This window comes from Biomphalaria glabrata, chromosome 3, assembly GCF_947242115.1.
Source record: "Biomphalaria glabrata chromosome 3, xgBioGlab47.1, whole genome shotgun sequence".
NCBI lineage: Eukaryota > Metazoa > Mollusca > Gastropoda > Planorbidae > Biomphalaria > Biomphalaria glabrata.
Window position 1 is genome coordinate 13,650,735 of NC_074713.1, and position 19,097 is coordinate 13,669,831.

At 39.5% G+C, this 19,097-nt stretch overlaps 1 protein-coding gene across 6 annotated transcripts in view; it reads left to right on the forward strand.

Moving 5' to 3' along the window:
• LOC106062233 (beta-1,4-glucuronyltransferase 1-like) overlaps window positions 1-19,097 on the forward strand; it is a 97,384-nt gene that overhangs the window by 31,593 nt on the left and 46,694 nt on the right. For all 6 annotated transcript variants that reach the window (XM_056023546.1, XM_056023547.1, XM_056023551.1 and 3 more), the window contains one exon: window positions 1,903-3,313. In XM_056023546.1, the coding sequence (XP_055879521.1) occupies window positions 2,153-3,313 (1,161 nt within the window). In that variant the 5' untranslated portion in view covers window positions 1,903-2,152. The remainder of the gene's footprint in view (window positions 1-1,902; window positions 3,314-19,097) is intronic.

Sequence of the window (19,097 nt, forward strand, 5' to 3'; positions counted from 1 at the left end):
GCGCGTGAGTTGAGCTTATTTATCACTCAATCCTCCTTTTTTTTTTTTTTGCATGCTCTTTATTTGTGAATATATTGGACGCTTCTTTTTTTTTTTTCTTCAAGATTCAGATTTGTTGCTTTTTTTTTTTTTTAAATTGCAGATGAGATGTAAATTAGAAAATAGAACAAAATGGATATCTCTTTTAGCGATGCTGGGTTTTTGGTTTAACCAGCGCACCATCCAGTGCGCTCATTGCTGTGTGTGTGTGTCTTTGTGTTTGTGTGTGTGTGTTTGTATGTGCGTCTCTTTAAGCGAGTGCTCGGACTCTCAAAAAAAAAAGGAAAAGAAACATGTGATCGCAGAGTGCGCTCCCCTGGCATAGTTTTTCCATCTCCAGAGATAATCGCCTTCCAGGACGCTATGCAAATACAAGATGCTTTTTTTTTCCCCTGTTGTATGCCCTCCGTCCACCCCACAGACTCCCTCCGTTTCTCCTCTGTCCTCCACTGTTCTCATTTCAGTCCGCCCTCCCCCACACCCACACCCATAACAAGTCTACAGCGTCCTGGAATCAAATGCGCATTTTTCGTTTCTATGGTTTGCGATGTGTTTGTCTCCCCTTTATGTTTGCATTCCACCCCCACCCCATCCCCCAAATCCTTTCTTAAAGCAAAATATATCAAACTTGCATCTTCAGCGTGTTATTCCTAGCGATAGTAAAATCACTATAGCATGCCAATGTCACCGTATTCGAATTTATCAAACGCTTATCATAGATAGATAGAAAGACAGTCATATAGATATAATATTGTCAAGAGCCTTATCATACAAAAGTCATTTTTGTATAGGATGATAAAATAAACACCTTTGTTTTCTTAGAAAAATAAAAAAATTAAAAAAAGATATATTCAACGGGTTTTCTGTGCAATTACATCTCAATTTAGTTCAAATCTCCAGCCGTTTAAAGCCGCATGCATGTGATCTGCCAGTCAATCTGAAAAAAATCATATCATTCTTTGCGCTTTGTTTTGACCTCTTGCTCTTTTCTTATCGTAGTGTTTTATTTTTAAATCTGTAAAATGTGCGTGTTGGTATTACAGTCTTGGACCTGTCTGTCTGTCTGTGTGTATGGAGAGGGGGGGGGGGGAGCTCCACAAAACAAAATAGAGCAAAGATGGAAAAAAAAATGCAGGCGAATCTTTCAGAATTTTCACAGAGATTTGTTTTTTGCTTCACCCACATTCAGTCATTGTTTTTGACCTACATATTGTTCAACAGCGACATCTTCTTACGTTCACAAGTATGTCGCTTTTACGTGCTGGCCAATGCAACGCTTCTGCACTCGTCCTTAATTTCTAGGACCGGATAATGCCCACGGGTCGTAGAGTGGGCGTCGCTGTCATATCGCACACTGTGCGCTGCTAGTGGTCTTGTAACGAGGCACACAATTTTTGACAAGTGCTTTTTGAGTGTCGGCTGAAGAATCTGCTGTGGAGCACGTCGTGACAACGCTAACCAATCCCTTTATCATTGTGTAATCACGGCAGAAGCTCAATGCTCTGAGAGGCCATGATTTTAATAGAGGAAGACAATGTATATTTAAAAAGTTTTAATCGCAGCGACAGATGTGTGTTAAGCCAACATTAACAAATCCATATATTGATAAATCTACATGGCCTATTTTTTTAAATATGGTTTAGTGTGTGTGTATGTATGTGTAATTGAGCTAGTAAGTGTTAAAAAATTCTGGTCAAATTGTATTTTTCTTTCTCTAATTAACGTTCTTGACATAGATTCACTTCCCTTTGCACTATTTATTTTCATCTACTTTTCGTTTTACCTTCATCTGTGACGTGGCTCTTTTTTTTTTCTTTCTTATCCTATCGATTTAAAACATATATTTTATTTTTAATGTTTCAGGCTAATCTGTCTTAACTTGACATCGTGATGTTTCTTTGTTCATGACACGCTGATGTTGTGCACAGACTTTTGACATTTGAATCGCCGTTTAGAACTAGATGCCAGCCATGTGAACAAGGTCAAAACGTGATGAGCACGCCTATTCACGGCAACTCACCTCAAGGGGACACAAAAACAAAGACTTTGGAATATAGCGGTGAAGGCGACGCACCAAAGCAGGATGAATTGACGATCGAAGCTGGCTGACTCCATGGGTGCACTGTGGTCGTACTTCAGGCTGTTTCAGCCGCATCGTTGCCGGTTTTGGCCTTGCCTGATTACCCTGGCCCTGACCATCGTGTTCCTCCAGCTGATTCACATGGCCCTGCTTTCTCGCCTGGAAGAGAAGGAAGCCCGCATGAGGGAGACCAAGTCTGTCGGGCGTCAACTCCAAGGAAGAATGTTCAAGAATGTCCTCGGGGAGATGTTGGAACGCGTAAGGAACTCGTACCGCTTCGACAAGAGCGGCACCTACCACGTGCTCGACAATTTCCTGACTTCGGAGCACGTCGTCCTGGGGCGCGGAGAATACGACGTCAGCATCGCCACGCACAGCTCGTCCGGCAATCTTGCCCACCTGGTCGAGCTCAGCGAAAGATGGCGGGGTCCCATCTCGGTGTCGGTTTTCACTTTCGACGATGATTTCGCCCAGACCGTGTCAAGTCTTGTCCACTATCACTTCTGCAACGACCACATTTACCGCCACGTCAGCTTTCATCTCGTGTATCCCATTAGCCGGGCCCCGAAGCACTTAGACGCCCTTTCTCAGATGACGCTCTCTTGCTTGGATTACGCCCACGCCCATCTCGTAGTGGCCCCCATCCCATCTCTTCCAAACTATGCAAACAAAGACTTGGACTACCCCAACAACCTGCTCCGAAATCTGGCCATCAACTACGCCTTGACTCCTTACATCTTCATGGTCGACGTGGACATGGTTCCCTCAGAGAACCTCAGAGTGCTGTTCCATTCGTTGATGACGTCTGACAATCACGGTCTGGTTGATCGCTCCGCAAACGGCACCGAAGGCGCTCATAGGCCAATATCACCTCAAAAGAAAGACCAGTCGCACTCTGCGTACGTAGTGCCGGTCTTCGAGATCCAGGGCTCTTCAACCGTGCCAAGAACTAAGTCCGAGCTTCTTGACCTATGGCGGAAGGGTCTGGTTCGGCCTTTTTACTGGGAGGCTTGCGAGAAATGCCAGAGACCCACAGACTACGAACGCTGGAAGTCTTTAGAAGACTTTGGCTTCGTTCGGATAGGTTATCAGGTGACCAGAGTGGATCCCTGGGAGCCATTCTACATCGCTAAGACCTCTTTGCCTTTGTACGACGAGAGATTTAAACAATATGGATTTAACAGAATTAGCCAAGTAAGTATGCGGCCTTGTTTTGTTTCTCTTAAACCTATCTCTATTTGACTAAACTAAAAGTTTTTACATGAGTTCTAAAAAGTATTTTCATACACAGATTATTGTTAGGAGGTGGTCCCCACACACATATTCTTGTTTATGGGATGTGTGATTGCATTTTACAAATAGATTTATTTTTCTAAAAGATTATTTTAGTGCTTATTGATTATGTGATAGAAACCTTTTTACATATATACATTATTGCTGTAGCCAAAAAAAAAGAGAATTATATTTAATACTAGCTATGTTTGACCCGGCTTTGCTCGGGCTTTTTCGCTTGGATTTTCTATGCAGTTTAAATATTAAAAATCTATGTCAAGATGCCTCAATGACACAAATCTAGTAAACCCTCTTGTCGTAGGGCTACGTAACATGTCGTTAGATCATCGCTATTATCTAAAGAACGTTTATGCCAAGTTTTGTCAAGATTGGTCAAACAGTTTTGATGACTATGAAAAACAAACATACACCATACATTCTTCTTTATATATTACATGTATGTTGGCCATCTTTGGCATTGCAAGTTTTATTTTGCATCTATAATGGGATTCGTAGGCGTCTTCCGATTTGGCAATTCAATAGAGAAATGAAATTTTAAATGAATTGAATGCTTAAACTATTTTTTTTAAAATAAACATTTTCTTTTGGCTATGAAACAAATAATCCAATCATTTAAGAAGATTGTTTCTCAGGCGGGACTTTTTTTTTTTCTCTAATTAATTTATTTTGGTGCTTTTTTTTTATTAGTGACAATCCAAAGAACTTTTGGTAATGACCTCGGTATGTGTAACTATGAGAATTGCTTGTCTTTGTTATTAAGAAACAGAAGTTAATTAGATTTAAACCACCACTGTTGGTACTTTCACCACGTGATTGGAATGAGCTTGCCAACTATTCATCTTTTAAAAGCATCTCGATTCTATTCTCTCAGATCTGCCTTTAAAACGTTTTGGTCAGTAGCTCTTATTTGATTTTTTCTTTTGTTTTGTTTGTTTTTGCTGACCAGAAGAAATGAAACTGAAATATGTGTAAAGTAAAAAGTTTGTTAATATTTAAAGCTGTTAACAAACTTTGGTTCAGCTCAAATACTTGGTCATGTCTTTGATGGTAATAGGGTTAGGCCAGTTTCTAATACCTATAGTCATTTAAGTTGTTTTTTAACTTAATGTCATTTTCTTCACAGCTATGGCTAGTTGTTGGTATTATGCATAGGTCATGAGTTTTGCTATCATTTATATGTCAAAGGGTCTATAATCATATAGTTCATGAGGTCTACCATCATTTATAGGTCAAGAGGTCTATTTCCATGAATAGGTCAGTAGGTCTACCATCATTTATAGGTCACGAGATCTACTATCATTTATAGATGTATCAGAAGTTCCCAGATTGTACATAAAAAATAGGTCTTGTGTTGGTCTCGAGGTCAAAAGTTGAAGATTACTTCTCGCGAGTTCAGAGCGAGAGTTCAAGAGGTCTAGCTATAAATCCAGGAACAACAAACGTGAGCTCGCTCCTGAAGTTAATTAATTAGCCGACATTTGGAGAAGCCAGTGCTCGTCGCTTGTTTTTCAAAATAGAAATCGACTTAGCCGCTTGGGAACCAGAGCGTTCTCTCCCCTTTGGTCCATCAGCTGTCTCAATACGTCTGCTAATGAGCTTACAGTTACAGCCGGCCTACCGTCTGCCCATTACCTGGCGCGCTGCCGCTTTAAAGAACGTGCAGTGACCTACGGCGGGTCGGATCAGTGCTCCTTGGCTTCCGGCGGAAGTCTCGTGGAGTGATTCGCGGGGAATGAGATAAAAGTAGAGATACAGTCAAAGTAGAGTTAGACCTAAGTCCTCCCTACTTCCCTCCCCTTGCTTCTCTGCCCAATGTTTAGGAGTATTGCTGATAACAACTCTAGGAATATTTCTTTTAAAGTCGATAAGTCTCTGACAAGTAGCGTCTACTGGTTAGCATTGAGATCGCGTTTTTTGAAGGTAGGGAAATAGATGGTGAACGGCAGGGAAATAGATGGTGAACGGCAGGGAAATAGATGGTGAACGGCAGGGAAATAGATGGTGAACGGCAGGAAAAAAAGGTTGGAGGTGATGGGGAACCACGGGTTAGAGGTCAAAATTGAGAAAGATGCAATAAAATTAATAAATAAAGCTAATAAATGGTTTCAATAGAAACCACAGCCTTTTTTTTAGTCACGTGGTGTCACTGTAAATGATTCAATATGAAGGAAGTGGTGACTAAGAATTGAAAGAGCTGGTTCGAATCCAGATGGAAGGTGACTCTAGTGACGATAGTGTTGGCGAGACGTTTCGTGTCTTAACGTTGTCTTAATGAAACACTTGGCTACGTCAGCACTTGACCACATCAACACTTGGCCACGTCAACACTTGACCACGTTTGTTTCCTTTCTTCATTTACCTTATGTTAGAGCGACAGTTTTTGTTTTTGTACTACCAATGGAACTTGTTTTTTCTCCACAAAGCCTCTCTACCATGCCAGAACTTGCATCACCTCAACATTCTAACCAGTGTTAGGGGATTGCTGATGCTTGTTTACACTTGTTGCAACTTCAACCAGCTCAAAAAGCCAACCACCCACGATCAAGCATCCAACCACCCACGACCACGTATGCAGGGACCTGGGGTTACAATTACTTTAAATTTCTCCTAACGCTTCCACCGTGGAGGTGTTGCGGGCAGATGTCGCAGATGGTCTGTTGCTAGGTGCGAGGCGTGACAAAGCTTACGGCCTTTTGCAGCTCTTCAAACAACTATTTCATCCCGCCTTCCGTCTTGCCATGTGGCATGGGCATTTCGTCTTGTATCGCGAGTTCAAATGTATTCACTTCAGCGTTATTTCCCTTGTTTCTGTTCGGCCTTGCTCTGGTTTACGTTATAGGACCTTGCGTAGACCGAGTGCGTGCTTATCTCGAGGGTGTGAGTGTTAAGGATTAACAAGCGGGGTGGGGGATAACATGATGTAATCTCTCTCAATCCAACAGGACATATGGCGTGTATCTAATACTCACTGGGCAATCCCCCCCCCCCCCTCTCTCTCTCTCTCCCTTCTTTCCCGTTTCCTCATCCACCAGCATCGTTCTTCTTTTTTTTTTAAACTGAAATTCTCGACGTCTTTATCCTCCTTGGCACTTTGTGACGCCTTTAAGAATGTCTACCTCCTGGCCATGAGATCGACCAGAAGAACTGTAGTATGCGCGCATTAAATGTGCTTCATAAAAAGTGACTATCTGGACCACGTTTCCACACCCACCGTCCACACGAGTGCTCGTAGGATTGAAACCCTTATTTCTTTAGACGTCTACTTATCATGAATGTATATGATTTGCGGGCATTCAGTGCAACGCTATTCTGGGTCTATGTTTGTGTGTTTGTATTACAGCTGGGTATTTTTAGAGGGGAATGTCGGTTGCGCTAACAAAAACCCGTCTTTAGGTCAAATGTCGACCACAGTGGTTCAGACGGCTGTTGACAGATGGCTATAAGCTTACCAAAGGCTAATAAACAAATTACTTGCAACGACTTAGTAATAGATTCAGATTTAGGCTATTGCTTAAATAATCTGTCTGACATCCTCTCACTGTAATCTACACATTTACCATGTACTGAGACTCGAGTGTTTGAGGGGAGTCTCAAATATACGGCCACTAAAAACAACAACAAAAAATCAACAAATATGTTTGGTTGTCAAGGCTAGCCGTGGGTATGGAGACATAAATCATATTACATTAGACTCGAATGAAATGTGGCTGCCGTTTTTGCATAATTGTAATTACCAACGATCATTTATCCAGAGCTGGGTCGTTCCATTGTTGACAGTTATATTAGAAGAGCTGAGCTATCGCCATAGTGTACCAAATATCTCGTTAAAACAAAATGAGCCATTAGCTGACCATTAGTGAAGTTGGCAGTAGAAAAATGTCCATGGTGCCATGTACGATGCAATCAATCGACCAAAACTTCTGTTGGTAATTAGGTAATTATTTTTAGGGAGAGGGGGGCTGAGCGGAATTAGGGGAGGGGGAAAGTTCAGCCAGTGTCTAATCGACTTTCAGGGGGCTTAAATCACTTGTATTATGATCGCCTTTGTTCAGTGTTGACACTTTGACGAGGTGAGTTCTAAACATTCATTTCAGAGCCTGGTGATTGGCCGCTATTGTTGGGCCGGCCAGGGGATCAGCAACATATGGTGGAACGCCAGACGGGTTATTGAGTGCAAACAAAGTATATACCTTTACAGAAGACTTAGTCACTCTTTATAGTTACATCCTTTAGACTTTGTGTGTGAAGCTATTTGGACGAGTTACGTTAGCCCTGAGTTCGAAAGCAAAACATGAATCTACATAACCAAAGGCATGCATGGGCGTAGCTAAAAATCTGTTGACTCCCCCCCCCCCCCCTTTTCTCTCCCGCCTTGCCACACTATCATTTGCTAAAGTGAATGAGATGTTAGAAGTGGTGTTGTTACCAGTCGTTGACTTGTAGCACCAAACTGCTGGGAGACAATTAAACCGTTGCAGGCGTTATATATGTTAATTAATAGAACTTGAACTTACTTGAATAAGTTCTTTATGAGCAATACTAAATAGAAATTTATTTATAATTTAGACAAAATCAACAAAATATTTTTAACAAAAAAAAAAAATATTTCTTTACAAATACAATAACACAGCCTTTCAGTTTCACGTTCTGTAGTCGTCGGTCCTAACTAAGACCAAGTGACGACAATGCCACCTATGTTTCATCATTAACAACCCATAGATAACTGCTTCCCACCGTCACCATAGAAACACACACAAACACACACAAGAGGGTGATGATGAAGTTAGTAAAAATTACCCCCACCCCCACCCCAATCTTCTTTCTTAAAGCTACAAGAGTTAAGCCCTTGAATTCTTTCTGTTCAACTCTAGAGTATTGCAGTGTGTTGATCATTCTCAATGTGACTGCTTGAACCAGTTTGAACTGCGATGTCTAGATATATGTTCTTGAATGGCTCCTTCTGTCTCAAGAGACAATGTAGGCGTCCACAAGATTCATTGCCGTAGAATATATCAGTCTTAAGTTAAAACCAAAACGGGGAGAGAGACAATTTATTCGGCTCTGGGAGTTCATTGGTTTCTGTCGTATTTTGTGTTCTTGGTGCGTGAATTGAATTTGGTACACATTAGTAGCACTGCGCAATGTATGACGTGGGGTATGAACCAAATGCTTCGAGTGGTCACTTTAACATTTATGCTGTTTTTTTATGAGTTTAGTCATACATTTGTTCCTGTTGTTCATGGTCTGTAGACCAAAGAGCACTGTTGGACAATATGAACCCACCCACAGACCTATATATATTATATCTAGACTGGACATGGAGATTTTTTAACAATTTGAAACAAGGCGTTGTAAAGTAGTTACAAGAAGTAAAGTTTTTTTTTTCAACCCTAACCTATGTAACATATAATTTAATGTTTCGATCTAGGTTTAGTAATAGAACATCGAAAATAAGAGTACTTTCGTCTCATAATTTTTATTTTGCCATTTTTAGATACATATTCTAGAAAGATCTAGGTAATCAATTTATTTAAATGTGCATAAGATAATTAAAATCAACAGACGTGAATTATTTCGATCTTGGATTTCCCCATTCTATAAAAAAATCCAGAAAATGGTATTGCAATATTTATAAACTTTAAAAACTAAAGATCATTACTTTTCTAAGACAAAAAAGATCAATTGTCCTCGATAAGGGTCGACTTCTCTTACAGCTTCAAAAAGAGTTACGTACATAACAATCTATATATATATATAGGTCTGTGATCTGATCATTATCGAATAATAATTTGTTTCCGTTTTCCAGTCTAGGTAGAATGTACATAGGTCTGTGAACCCACTGTTGTGTACCACAAGATATTGTTCCGAAAATTGTATTGCCTCCAGTTAGTATCTGTGTAGTGAAAACAGTATCCTCGGCTAACATTATTTCCTAGGATATCGTTGGTTATCTGATTGCATTCCCGAGTTTTAATTTCAGTATGATATATTCGATGAATGAATGTGAGATTTATGCGTCCAATTTTTCTGAAGCTATCGCTCTTAAGATTATCAATGTGCGTGTGTATGTGTGCGCGCGCGTGTATGTGTGCTACAGACAGTTCAGTAAATGCCTTCAAATCTGTTCGAATACGTTGATAGATTAGCTCCTATCGAAGTCAGTTCATATTATCTGCATCATGACGCCAGAGCTTGGAGGATGGCGAATGTCAGAAGAGAAGGGGGGATTAGAGAAAGGGGGAAGGACTACCGAAGTGTTTATTTTGAAGCTTGTCCAGCTTTTCCTTTTGCTTAAAAAAAATGTACGGGTCATCCAGTAGGGTCATCCAGTTCCTCTTTGACGCAATCTTCATGGGTCATCCGTCTGGGTGTTTATTAAAATATGAAAAAAAGCCGTCAAACTCACCAGCTCATTATGCACATTCTCCCCCCCACACACACACACAAACACACAGCCTGTCATTGTCGCTACCATCAATCTCATCATGTCCCTACTCTGCATCCTATCAATACACGATCCCCCCCCCCACTCCTAACAATACACTTTCTCTCTCCCCCTTCCTACGAGAGAATTAATCTGATCTGCATTTTACGTCATCATCTGGACCGGAAACAGATTTCTACTAGTTGCCTGCGTGAATGGCTGATAACATCGGTCTTAAAAGATTCCTTTCAAATTCGACGGCTGCCATCTTTTCCTCTTCAATTCACTCCTGGAAGAAAAGGTTGTAGGGGTTGGGTGAGGTAATGGAAGCACCACGTGACAGACAGATATTGGCGTGAACATTTCCTTACATTTGAAACCTAATTTGTAATGTCTGAGAGTTGGCAAATTATTCATATTAATGGGAAACAAAACAAAAATAAATGCATTATTTATAATGAAGTGTCTAGCAATATATCAAATATTTGAAAGCATTTTATTCAATTTGTTGACAAACTAGTAATGCACTCTTTTTATGCAAACACTTTGACATTTTCTATTGTCCACGTAATGAAGTCTGTAGATAGTTTTAGAAGAGGTTTTAACAAATGTCTTGCAAACTTGTAGTCTTGAGGGGGAAAGACGCAAATGATTGGATGCTGGATTGTTTCTATATTATTTATCGTATTCGTAATAACTTTTCTTGTCTCTCTTCTCTGCAAGAAATGCTCTTCTTGGCTTTTGTGGTCCTTCAGACTTGTCTTTCCTATCGCTTGACTCACAGTGGTTATCAGATTTATTTTTTCTCAAATGCTTCAGCTGTCATTAGCATATTTTTTTTTATAAATATAGCAGCATTATGTAGGATCTCTATTATTTTTAAATCCATGTTGGCTTCAACCTTCGTGTTCATGTTGGCTTCAACCTTCATGTTCATGTTGGCTTCTACCTTCATGTTCATGTTGGCTTCTACCTTCATGTTCATGTTGGCTTCAACCTTCATGTTTATGTTGACTTCTACCTTCATGTTCATGTTGGCTTCAACCTTCATGTTCATGTTGGCTTCAACCTTCATGTTCATGTTGACTTCAACCTTCATGTTCATGTTGGCTTCAACCTTCATGTTCATGTTGGCTTCAACCTTCATGTTCATGTTGACTTCTACCTTCATGTTCATGTTGGCTTCAACCTTCATGTTCATGTTGGCTTCAACCTTCATGTTCATGTTGACTTCTACCTTCATGTTCATGTTGGCTTCAACCTTCATGTTCATGTTGGCTTCAACCTTCATGTTCATGTTGACTTCTACCTTCATGTTCATGTTGGCTTCAACCTTCATGTTCATGTTGGCTTCTACCTTCATGTTCATGTTGGCTTCAACCTTCATGTTCATGTTGACTTCTACCTTCATGTTCATGTTGGCTTCAACCTTCATGTTCATGTTGGCTTCAACCTTCATGTTCATGTTGGCTTCAACCTTCATGTTCATGTTGGCTTCAACCTTCATGTTCATGTTGACTTCTACCTTCATGTTCATGTTGGCTTCAACCTTCATGTTCATGTTGGCTTCAACCTTCATGTTCATGTTGGCTTCAACCTTCATGTTCATGTTGGCTTCAACCTTCATGTTCATGTTGACTTCTACCTTCATGTTCATGTTGGCTTCAACCTTCATGTTCATGTTGACTTCTACCTTCATGTTCATGTTGGCTTCAACCTTCATGTTCATGTTGACTTCTACCTTCATGTTCATGTTGGCTTCAACCTTCATGTTCATGTTGGCTTCAACCTTCATGTTCATGTTGGCTTCAACCTTCATGTTCATGTTGGCTTCTACGTCATATATGTCACTTTGATTTCCTCGTGTAATAAGTCATTTAGGACGTAGTGTTGTCACATAATAAGTCATATCATAAGTCATGTAAATGAACAGAACGGATAAAAGAAATAGAATGTCATGTAAATGCAAACATGGATCAGTTCATTTCATTTGCCAGATTGATTTACAGATTCCAAGTGGCCACAATTATAAGTATTCCAATAGTGGGCAGTATTGACACTACAGATACAGTGAAATCTATTTTAAAGTCAACAGGTCTGCGCTGATCCTACATGGAGCTCCCGAACGCCACCTAGCGAGAGACTGAATATTTGTTTAAATCTCTCAAGCACTTGTCTAAATTAAAAACCCAGTTTGTCAAATACTTTCATCAGCATTGTCTGAACGAACAAACAATCGCAACGATATTTTTCTTCTTTTAAATCATCCGACTCTAAAATCTCTCAGTTCCAATGTGCCATGGGGTAGGATGATAGTTTCTTCACACACAACGCTTTCTATTGGATTAAAAATAATGTTTCTTGCATTTTTCTCGGAGAAACAAAAGCGCCAGTTGATCGGAAAAAAATTGAAACATAATCTCCACTTTTCAAATAATTGAAATATTTTGAGGATGTGTAAAATTGGTCTCCGTGACGTCCAAGGTCGAAACTTGTTTTGATGGTTTTTATCTTTCAAATGGACATTTTCCCGTTTCACAAATTCTACACTATACTCTTTTTTTTTTGTTGTTGTAAGAATTGAACGAGCTTATGTCTGTATCTATGACGTACATACATGAACAGTCCTCCACGACTGTGGCGAAACCCGCGATGGCAGAGTTAATGTCCCCATGTACCCTTCTCACCTAATAGTTGTTGGAGATTCGACAGTTGTATAATTGAAGAAAAAATGGGGTTACACAGAACCTCGCGCATTCCATGACACAGAAACTCTACTTAAATCGAACTCACACCAGTGCTCTTAACCAATAAGAAACCAATATCTATCTATGGAGGAGGACAATGAAAATATGAGTAGTCTTCTCTTGTGATCTGGTTTGGAGACGCAGTTAATGTTGTATCCATGCAGCTTTTAAATAACACTAACTAGACTCTATATTCAATCATTTTGTTTAAATTTAGACGCCTGGTCATGCTGTTTACTTTCCTCATTTAGACAAAAACTTCCCGGAAGATCAGGAGTAGCCTTTGTACTTGCATTCTGCACGTTGGTGCTATAATGGGCTTTTTAAAAGGACAGGACAAAGTCTTTACCCTATGGTGGAAGTATTGCAAGGTATCGTTTAAGTTTCCTTGTACTTTCAGATGTATCTTATAATTCCTGTATTGTTACTTTTGATCGCCCAGTTTTCTAGGTGTTAGGTAACCCTTCATTTATTGACATTTTTTTAGCACATTTTATATGCAATAGCATGCTTAGTGCTTTCTGGTCCGATCTCTATGTAGACTGGGAGGGGGTGAGCTATGCGAGAAGGTTTCCATGCTGCATTGAGGCGCTCAGGAAACAACTCAGCTCGTGTCTGGATTCTAAGTGATCCCCATTGATAGAGAGTCAAACCTTTAATAGCACTCAGCTCGAGTCTGGATTCTAAGTGATCCCCATTGATAGAGAGTCAAACCTTTAATAGCACTCAGCTCGTGTCTGGATTCTAAGTGATCCCCATTGATAGAGAGTCAAACCTTTAATAGCACTCAGCTCGTGTCTGGATTCTAAGTGATCCCCATTGATAGAGAGTCAAACCTTTAATAGCACTCAGCTCGAGTCTGGATTCTAAGTGATCCCCATTGATAGAGAGTCAAACCTTTAATAGCACTCAGCTCGAGTCTGGATTCTAACTGATCCCCATTGATAGATAGTCAAACCTTTAATAGCACTCAGCTCGAGTCTGGATTCTAAGTGATCCCCATTGATAGATAGTCAAACCTTTAATAGCACTCAGCTCGAGTCTGGATTCTAACTGATCCCCATTGATAGATAGTCAAACCTTTAATAGCACTCAGCTCGAGTCTGGATTCTAAGTGATCCCCATTGATAGATAGTCAAACCTTTAATAGCACTCAGCTCGAGTCTGGATTCTAAGTGATCCCCATTGATAGATAGTCAAACCTTTAATAGCACTCAGCTCGAGTCTGGATTCTAAGTGATCCCCATTGATAGATAGTCAAACCTTTAATAGCACTCAGCTCGATTCTGGATTCTAAGTGATCCCCATTGATAGATAGTCAAACCTTTAATAGCACTCAGCTCGAGTCTGGATTCTAACTGATCCCCATTGATAGATAGTCAAACCTTTAATAGCACTCAGCTCGAGTCTGGATTCTAAGTGATCCCCATTGATAGAGAGTCAAACCTTTAATAGCACTCAGCTCGAGTCTGGATTCTAAGTGATCCCCATTGATAGAGAGTCAAACCTTTAATAGCACTCAGCTCGAGTCTGGATTCTAAGTGATCCCCATTGATAGAGAGTCAAACCTTTAATAGCACTCAGCTCGAGTCTGGATTCTAAGTGATCCCCATTGATAGAGAGTCAAACCTTTAATAGCACTCAGCTCGAGTCTGGATTCTAAGTGATCCCCATTGATAGAGAGTCAAACCTTTAATAGCACTCAGCTCGAGTCTGGATTCTAAGTGATCCCCATTGATAGAGAGTCAAACCTTTAATAGCACTCAGCCTCACGTGCTTTCGCTGTTTGTGTCAAATATTGAGATTGTCAAATGTATTGAGTTTGAGTTTTCTTGGAAATTGTTGTTCTCGATGAGGGAAACAAAATGTTGGGGCTGGCTGTAGGTTCAAGAACTCTCGCCGCCTCAAATCTCATTCTCTTTCAATCACACCGCCTCAATACCCTCTTTCTCCCACTCTCTCTCTCACACACACACACACACACACACATAGACTATTAATTTATCTAAATGTCGTACAAACACTTAACAGGTTGACCTCACACTGCCTAACAAACCCTCACACTTGCTCACACTGCCTAACAAACCCTCACACTTGCTCACACTGCCTAACAAACCCTCACACTTGCTCACACATCCACACTTGCTCACACATACACACTTGTTCACACATACACACTTGCTCACACTGCCTAACAAACCCTCACACTTGCTCACACATCCACACTTGCTCACGCATCCACACTTGTTCACACATACACACTTGCTCACACTGCCTAACAAACCCTCACACTTGCTCACACATCCACACTTGCTCACGCATCCACACTTGTTCACACATACACACTTGCTCACACTGCCTAACAAACCCTCACACTTGCTCACACATCCACACTTGCTCACGCATCCACACTTGTTCACACATACACACTTGCTCACACTGTCTAACAAACCCTCACACTTGCTCACACATCCACACTTGCTCACGCATCCACACTTGTTCAATATACTTCCCCTTCCAATATACTGAGGGTTTTTTTTTTCCCCAAAACTAAACAAACTAAAAAAAAATCACTTGCCACCCCTTCTCCTTTGTCAAACACACGGCACTCGTCCACTCTGTGCTGAGAATATTGTTTGTTTATTCATGAGATATGTCCAGTCTGTGGTCCATGCTGATGTCATCTGACATACTGTTCCCCCCCCCCCTCCTCCCTTGTGTCTATCACTGGGACTGTCTTAATAATGCTTTAACAGAGGAGAAGATTTCTCTCTCTCCCTCTCTCTCTCTCCATCCCTCCTCAATCTCTTTGTCATAATTACACACTTTGATTACATGTTTCGCTTTCAATGTGTCTCTTTAAATACATCGTACAATTGTTATACTAATGCACGAATGGACTCTACTAGTTCTATTGTCCTAGATAAACTTTGTATGAGAAAGCTCAGATACTGAACTGAGTGTCACATGTTTGATTCCCGATGGACATGGAAATTAGTACTCTGGATTTCAGTCAGTCTTTCTTCGTTATTTTTCTTCGACTGAGCGTTTCGTTTTTAATTTTAAAACAACTTTGGCTTAGACCAGGGGTGGGCAAATTACGGCCCGCGGGCCACATGCGGCCCGCAGAAGTGTTTTATGTGGCCCGCCGACGCCTAAAGAAATCAGGTGTTCCCACACATTACACATATAAAAATGCAAATATATTTAAATAAATAATTGTAAATATCTATAGATCTAGAAATTATTGAAACTTTGATTCTTATCACTTATCATGAAAAGGCTAAATAAACATTGTCTTTAAACGTCATTCTAAAAAGTTTAAAAGTAAACGAAGATTATTTAAAATGACAATATTTCGAAACATTCAGTCAAAGACAAACACAAGCCAGTATTTATTCAGACAAACACAAGCCAGTATTTATTCAGACAAACACAAGCCAGTATTTATTCAGACAAACACAAGCCAGTATTTATTCAACTCTATCAAAAACTGTGTTGAAAGTGTTAGGTCGGCGTATACAAGATGCCAAGTGTAACAACTAATGGAGCTGGTGCTGTGACTAAGAGAAACAGGCTTTTAATAAAATAAAGCATTGAATATCAAATATATAGTTGGAATTGATTTCTCAATGATCTTATTATTGGCACAGGGCCAGCCTTAGGCAGAGACAAAGTGCTTAGGGTCACCAATTGGTGAGGGCCTTGCACTGACTTCTTTCTTATTATTTTAGAGAAGAACTAGCGAAACTTGTCCTCAATGTTATTGTTGAAGTACAATAGGTTTGTAATAAATTGAATAGTTTTACTGTTGTCGCTTTTTTTTTTATTTGAGGCCACCAAATTCACTTTGCCAAGGGCCTCCAATTATCTGCCGGCCATGGCTGGCACTTCCGAGAAGTACTTGGAGATTTGGAACAAAACATTCCGATGTTCGGTTACACAGTAGTATCCGCTGGCCTAGAAGAATATGGAATCTCAAGGAAGACTTCATGTTTATCATTGGAGACATTGCAATGTTTTGTTTGCAAATGAAATGTATGCGCATCTTAAATCTTTTCAAACAAAGTTATTCTACTTTTCGAGCCAGCGAGTGAAATCAGGTTTTATCATTTTCCTTAGCTGAAAGGTGAAACTATTTCTAGTGAAATGGATGAAATTAGAAGACTTATTTGGATTCCTTGATTGTGGAATTTGAAATCAAATTTTGATACGTCAAGAACTTGGAGCTAGTTTTTAATACCATCAGCTCACCATTTAATTATTTAGCTCCAGATGACATACCTCCTAGCAAAATATGACCTTAAAGAGAAATTCCAGTGAGTTCTTCCACAGAAGTTTCCCATACTTAAGAAAACTTTGCTGCGAAGCTTTCACAGTAATCGGAACCTAATTCATCTGTGAACACGCTTTATTTCGTTTGTTTGAAAATTATGAAGTGTTAGAACAGGTCGATGCTCACTGACTGTAATTTGACAGCAGTCGCAGGATCAAAACAACTAGTAAGCTAGTTCTACAGTTACAGAACATTATGCACGGATGTAAACAGTTAAATGCTTCACATTAAGTACAATTGTACATTTGCGGTGAAATGTTGTGATGTAAAAAAGACAATAACAAAATTTAAAAAGCTATTCGTAAAATTAGTCTAAGAAATTGCTAACTGTTGTTATAATTCCTCAATCGGGAGTAAAAAAATGTATGCGGCCCGCCAGTCCCCACATTTTTTTAATGCGGCCCTCGGTAGAAAAAGGTTGCCCCCCTCTGGCTTAGACTATCCTAAGCCTTGTAAGGAGGATTCAACCAACAATTAGCCCAATGTTCCAATGACACAGTATCGGCTGATTTACGTCACCCAACTAGTCTTCTGTGTCGAATCCTTTCAACAGCTTCATACTTAATTGTCCAAGTCAAATGATCGGTATATGCTACTCAAACGGTTTTATTTTTAAACAAGAAAGATATGAAAACACTTTTTTTTTCTATATTAAAAAAGCGATATTTCCTTTATACAACTTATAGAGGGATTAGTTTGCTCTTCATGAATGTTAGATTTATTTTTTAAAAAAAGAACATTTTTACTTCGCCCCATCACACGCCCCCAACCCTGGCTAAGCGAATGTATAAATCTACTAGACTTTATAACAATCTTATGATATGCCTTTAGATGTAGACTCGGAAGATGGTGCTCAAAATTTTCCTGGACATTAATTTAATAAATTCTTTAATGAATGTGGAAATACCTGAAGACGTAATCTGTTCATGATAAAGATTTTCTAATTCTCTTGCCAATTTTAAAATTATAGCTGTTAAACTAGAGTTGTCCCAGTGTGGCCAATGAGCTAATAATTCTTTTCCCAAAGAATATACATCAACTGTCAAATTTCTATGAAAATCGTTTGAGCCGTTTTCGAGAATGTGTCCCGGGTCCAAGATCCATTTGTTTCCATGAATGTGCGACCTGATTAAAGGAATTGTAAAAAAATCATTGTTCCTAACTTATTATTAATGGGATTTATTTCTTCTTGTTTTCTCAAGTCCTCGTCTCGTAGTGCGAGAGTGTGCGTGACTTGGAATTAAATGTTAACCTAGTATTAACCTGAAACTCATTAGTATAAATTGCAATTAATTCCTTTCATGGGCCAATTGATACACCTATCTCTGTGCTAGGCGTAATGAAAGACTGGAAAGTAAACGTATATTTGAAATCGATATTTTGTTAATAACCCATCAGTAAAATAAGTCTTGAACCATAGACATAGAACCTGTGTGAACCAAGCAACGAGACGATTTCAACTTGCTCATTTGATTAGGCTAACTCTATTCTATACTGATATAGGAACACCAATGGTCGCTCTTCACCCGAATGAAAAGCTGTGATGATCACATCACGTGATAGTACACTCATTATTATAGACCTTTCAAATGTCGACTAGATCTACTTATTGGAAGTGACGGTAAGACGTCATCCCTCAAATGTCTCGATTGATAGCAAAACAAACAAACAACAACCTGAAGCTGTTTTTCATTGAATGTAATGAGACAAAATGTGCTATTAACCCTACATGTGAATCAAATACTAGAAAGATTAAGTACCTTTTTTATTTTTTAGGTGATCTATTTTTAACACTAAAATTGTTTAGATTTAGACTTAGATCTTGTAGAAGTTTCTTTTTGTAATCCTTACCTAGGCTAGATCTGGGGAACAAAGTGTTTACTTCTTTCACTCTATTTTTCTTTCTCTTTTTCTCTCACTTTCTTTCTCTCTCTCACTCTCTCTCTCTAACTCTTTTTTTCTCTCTCTCTTTCTCTCTTTTTCTCTCTTTCTCTTTTTTTTCTCTCACTTTTTTCTCTCTCACTCTATCTCTCTCTTTCTTTCTCTCTCTTTCTCTTTTTCTCCCTCTTTCTTTCTATCTCTCTCTCTCTCTTTCATCTGTTATAGCAACGTCACTTATTAAATACATTGCAGAGTTTAAAAAAACAACTCTTACCCATGTTTCTAGGGGTTTTGAAA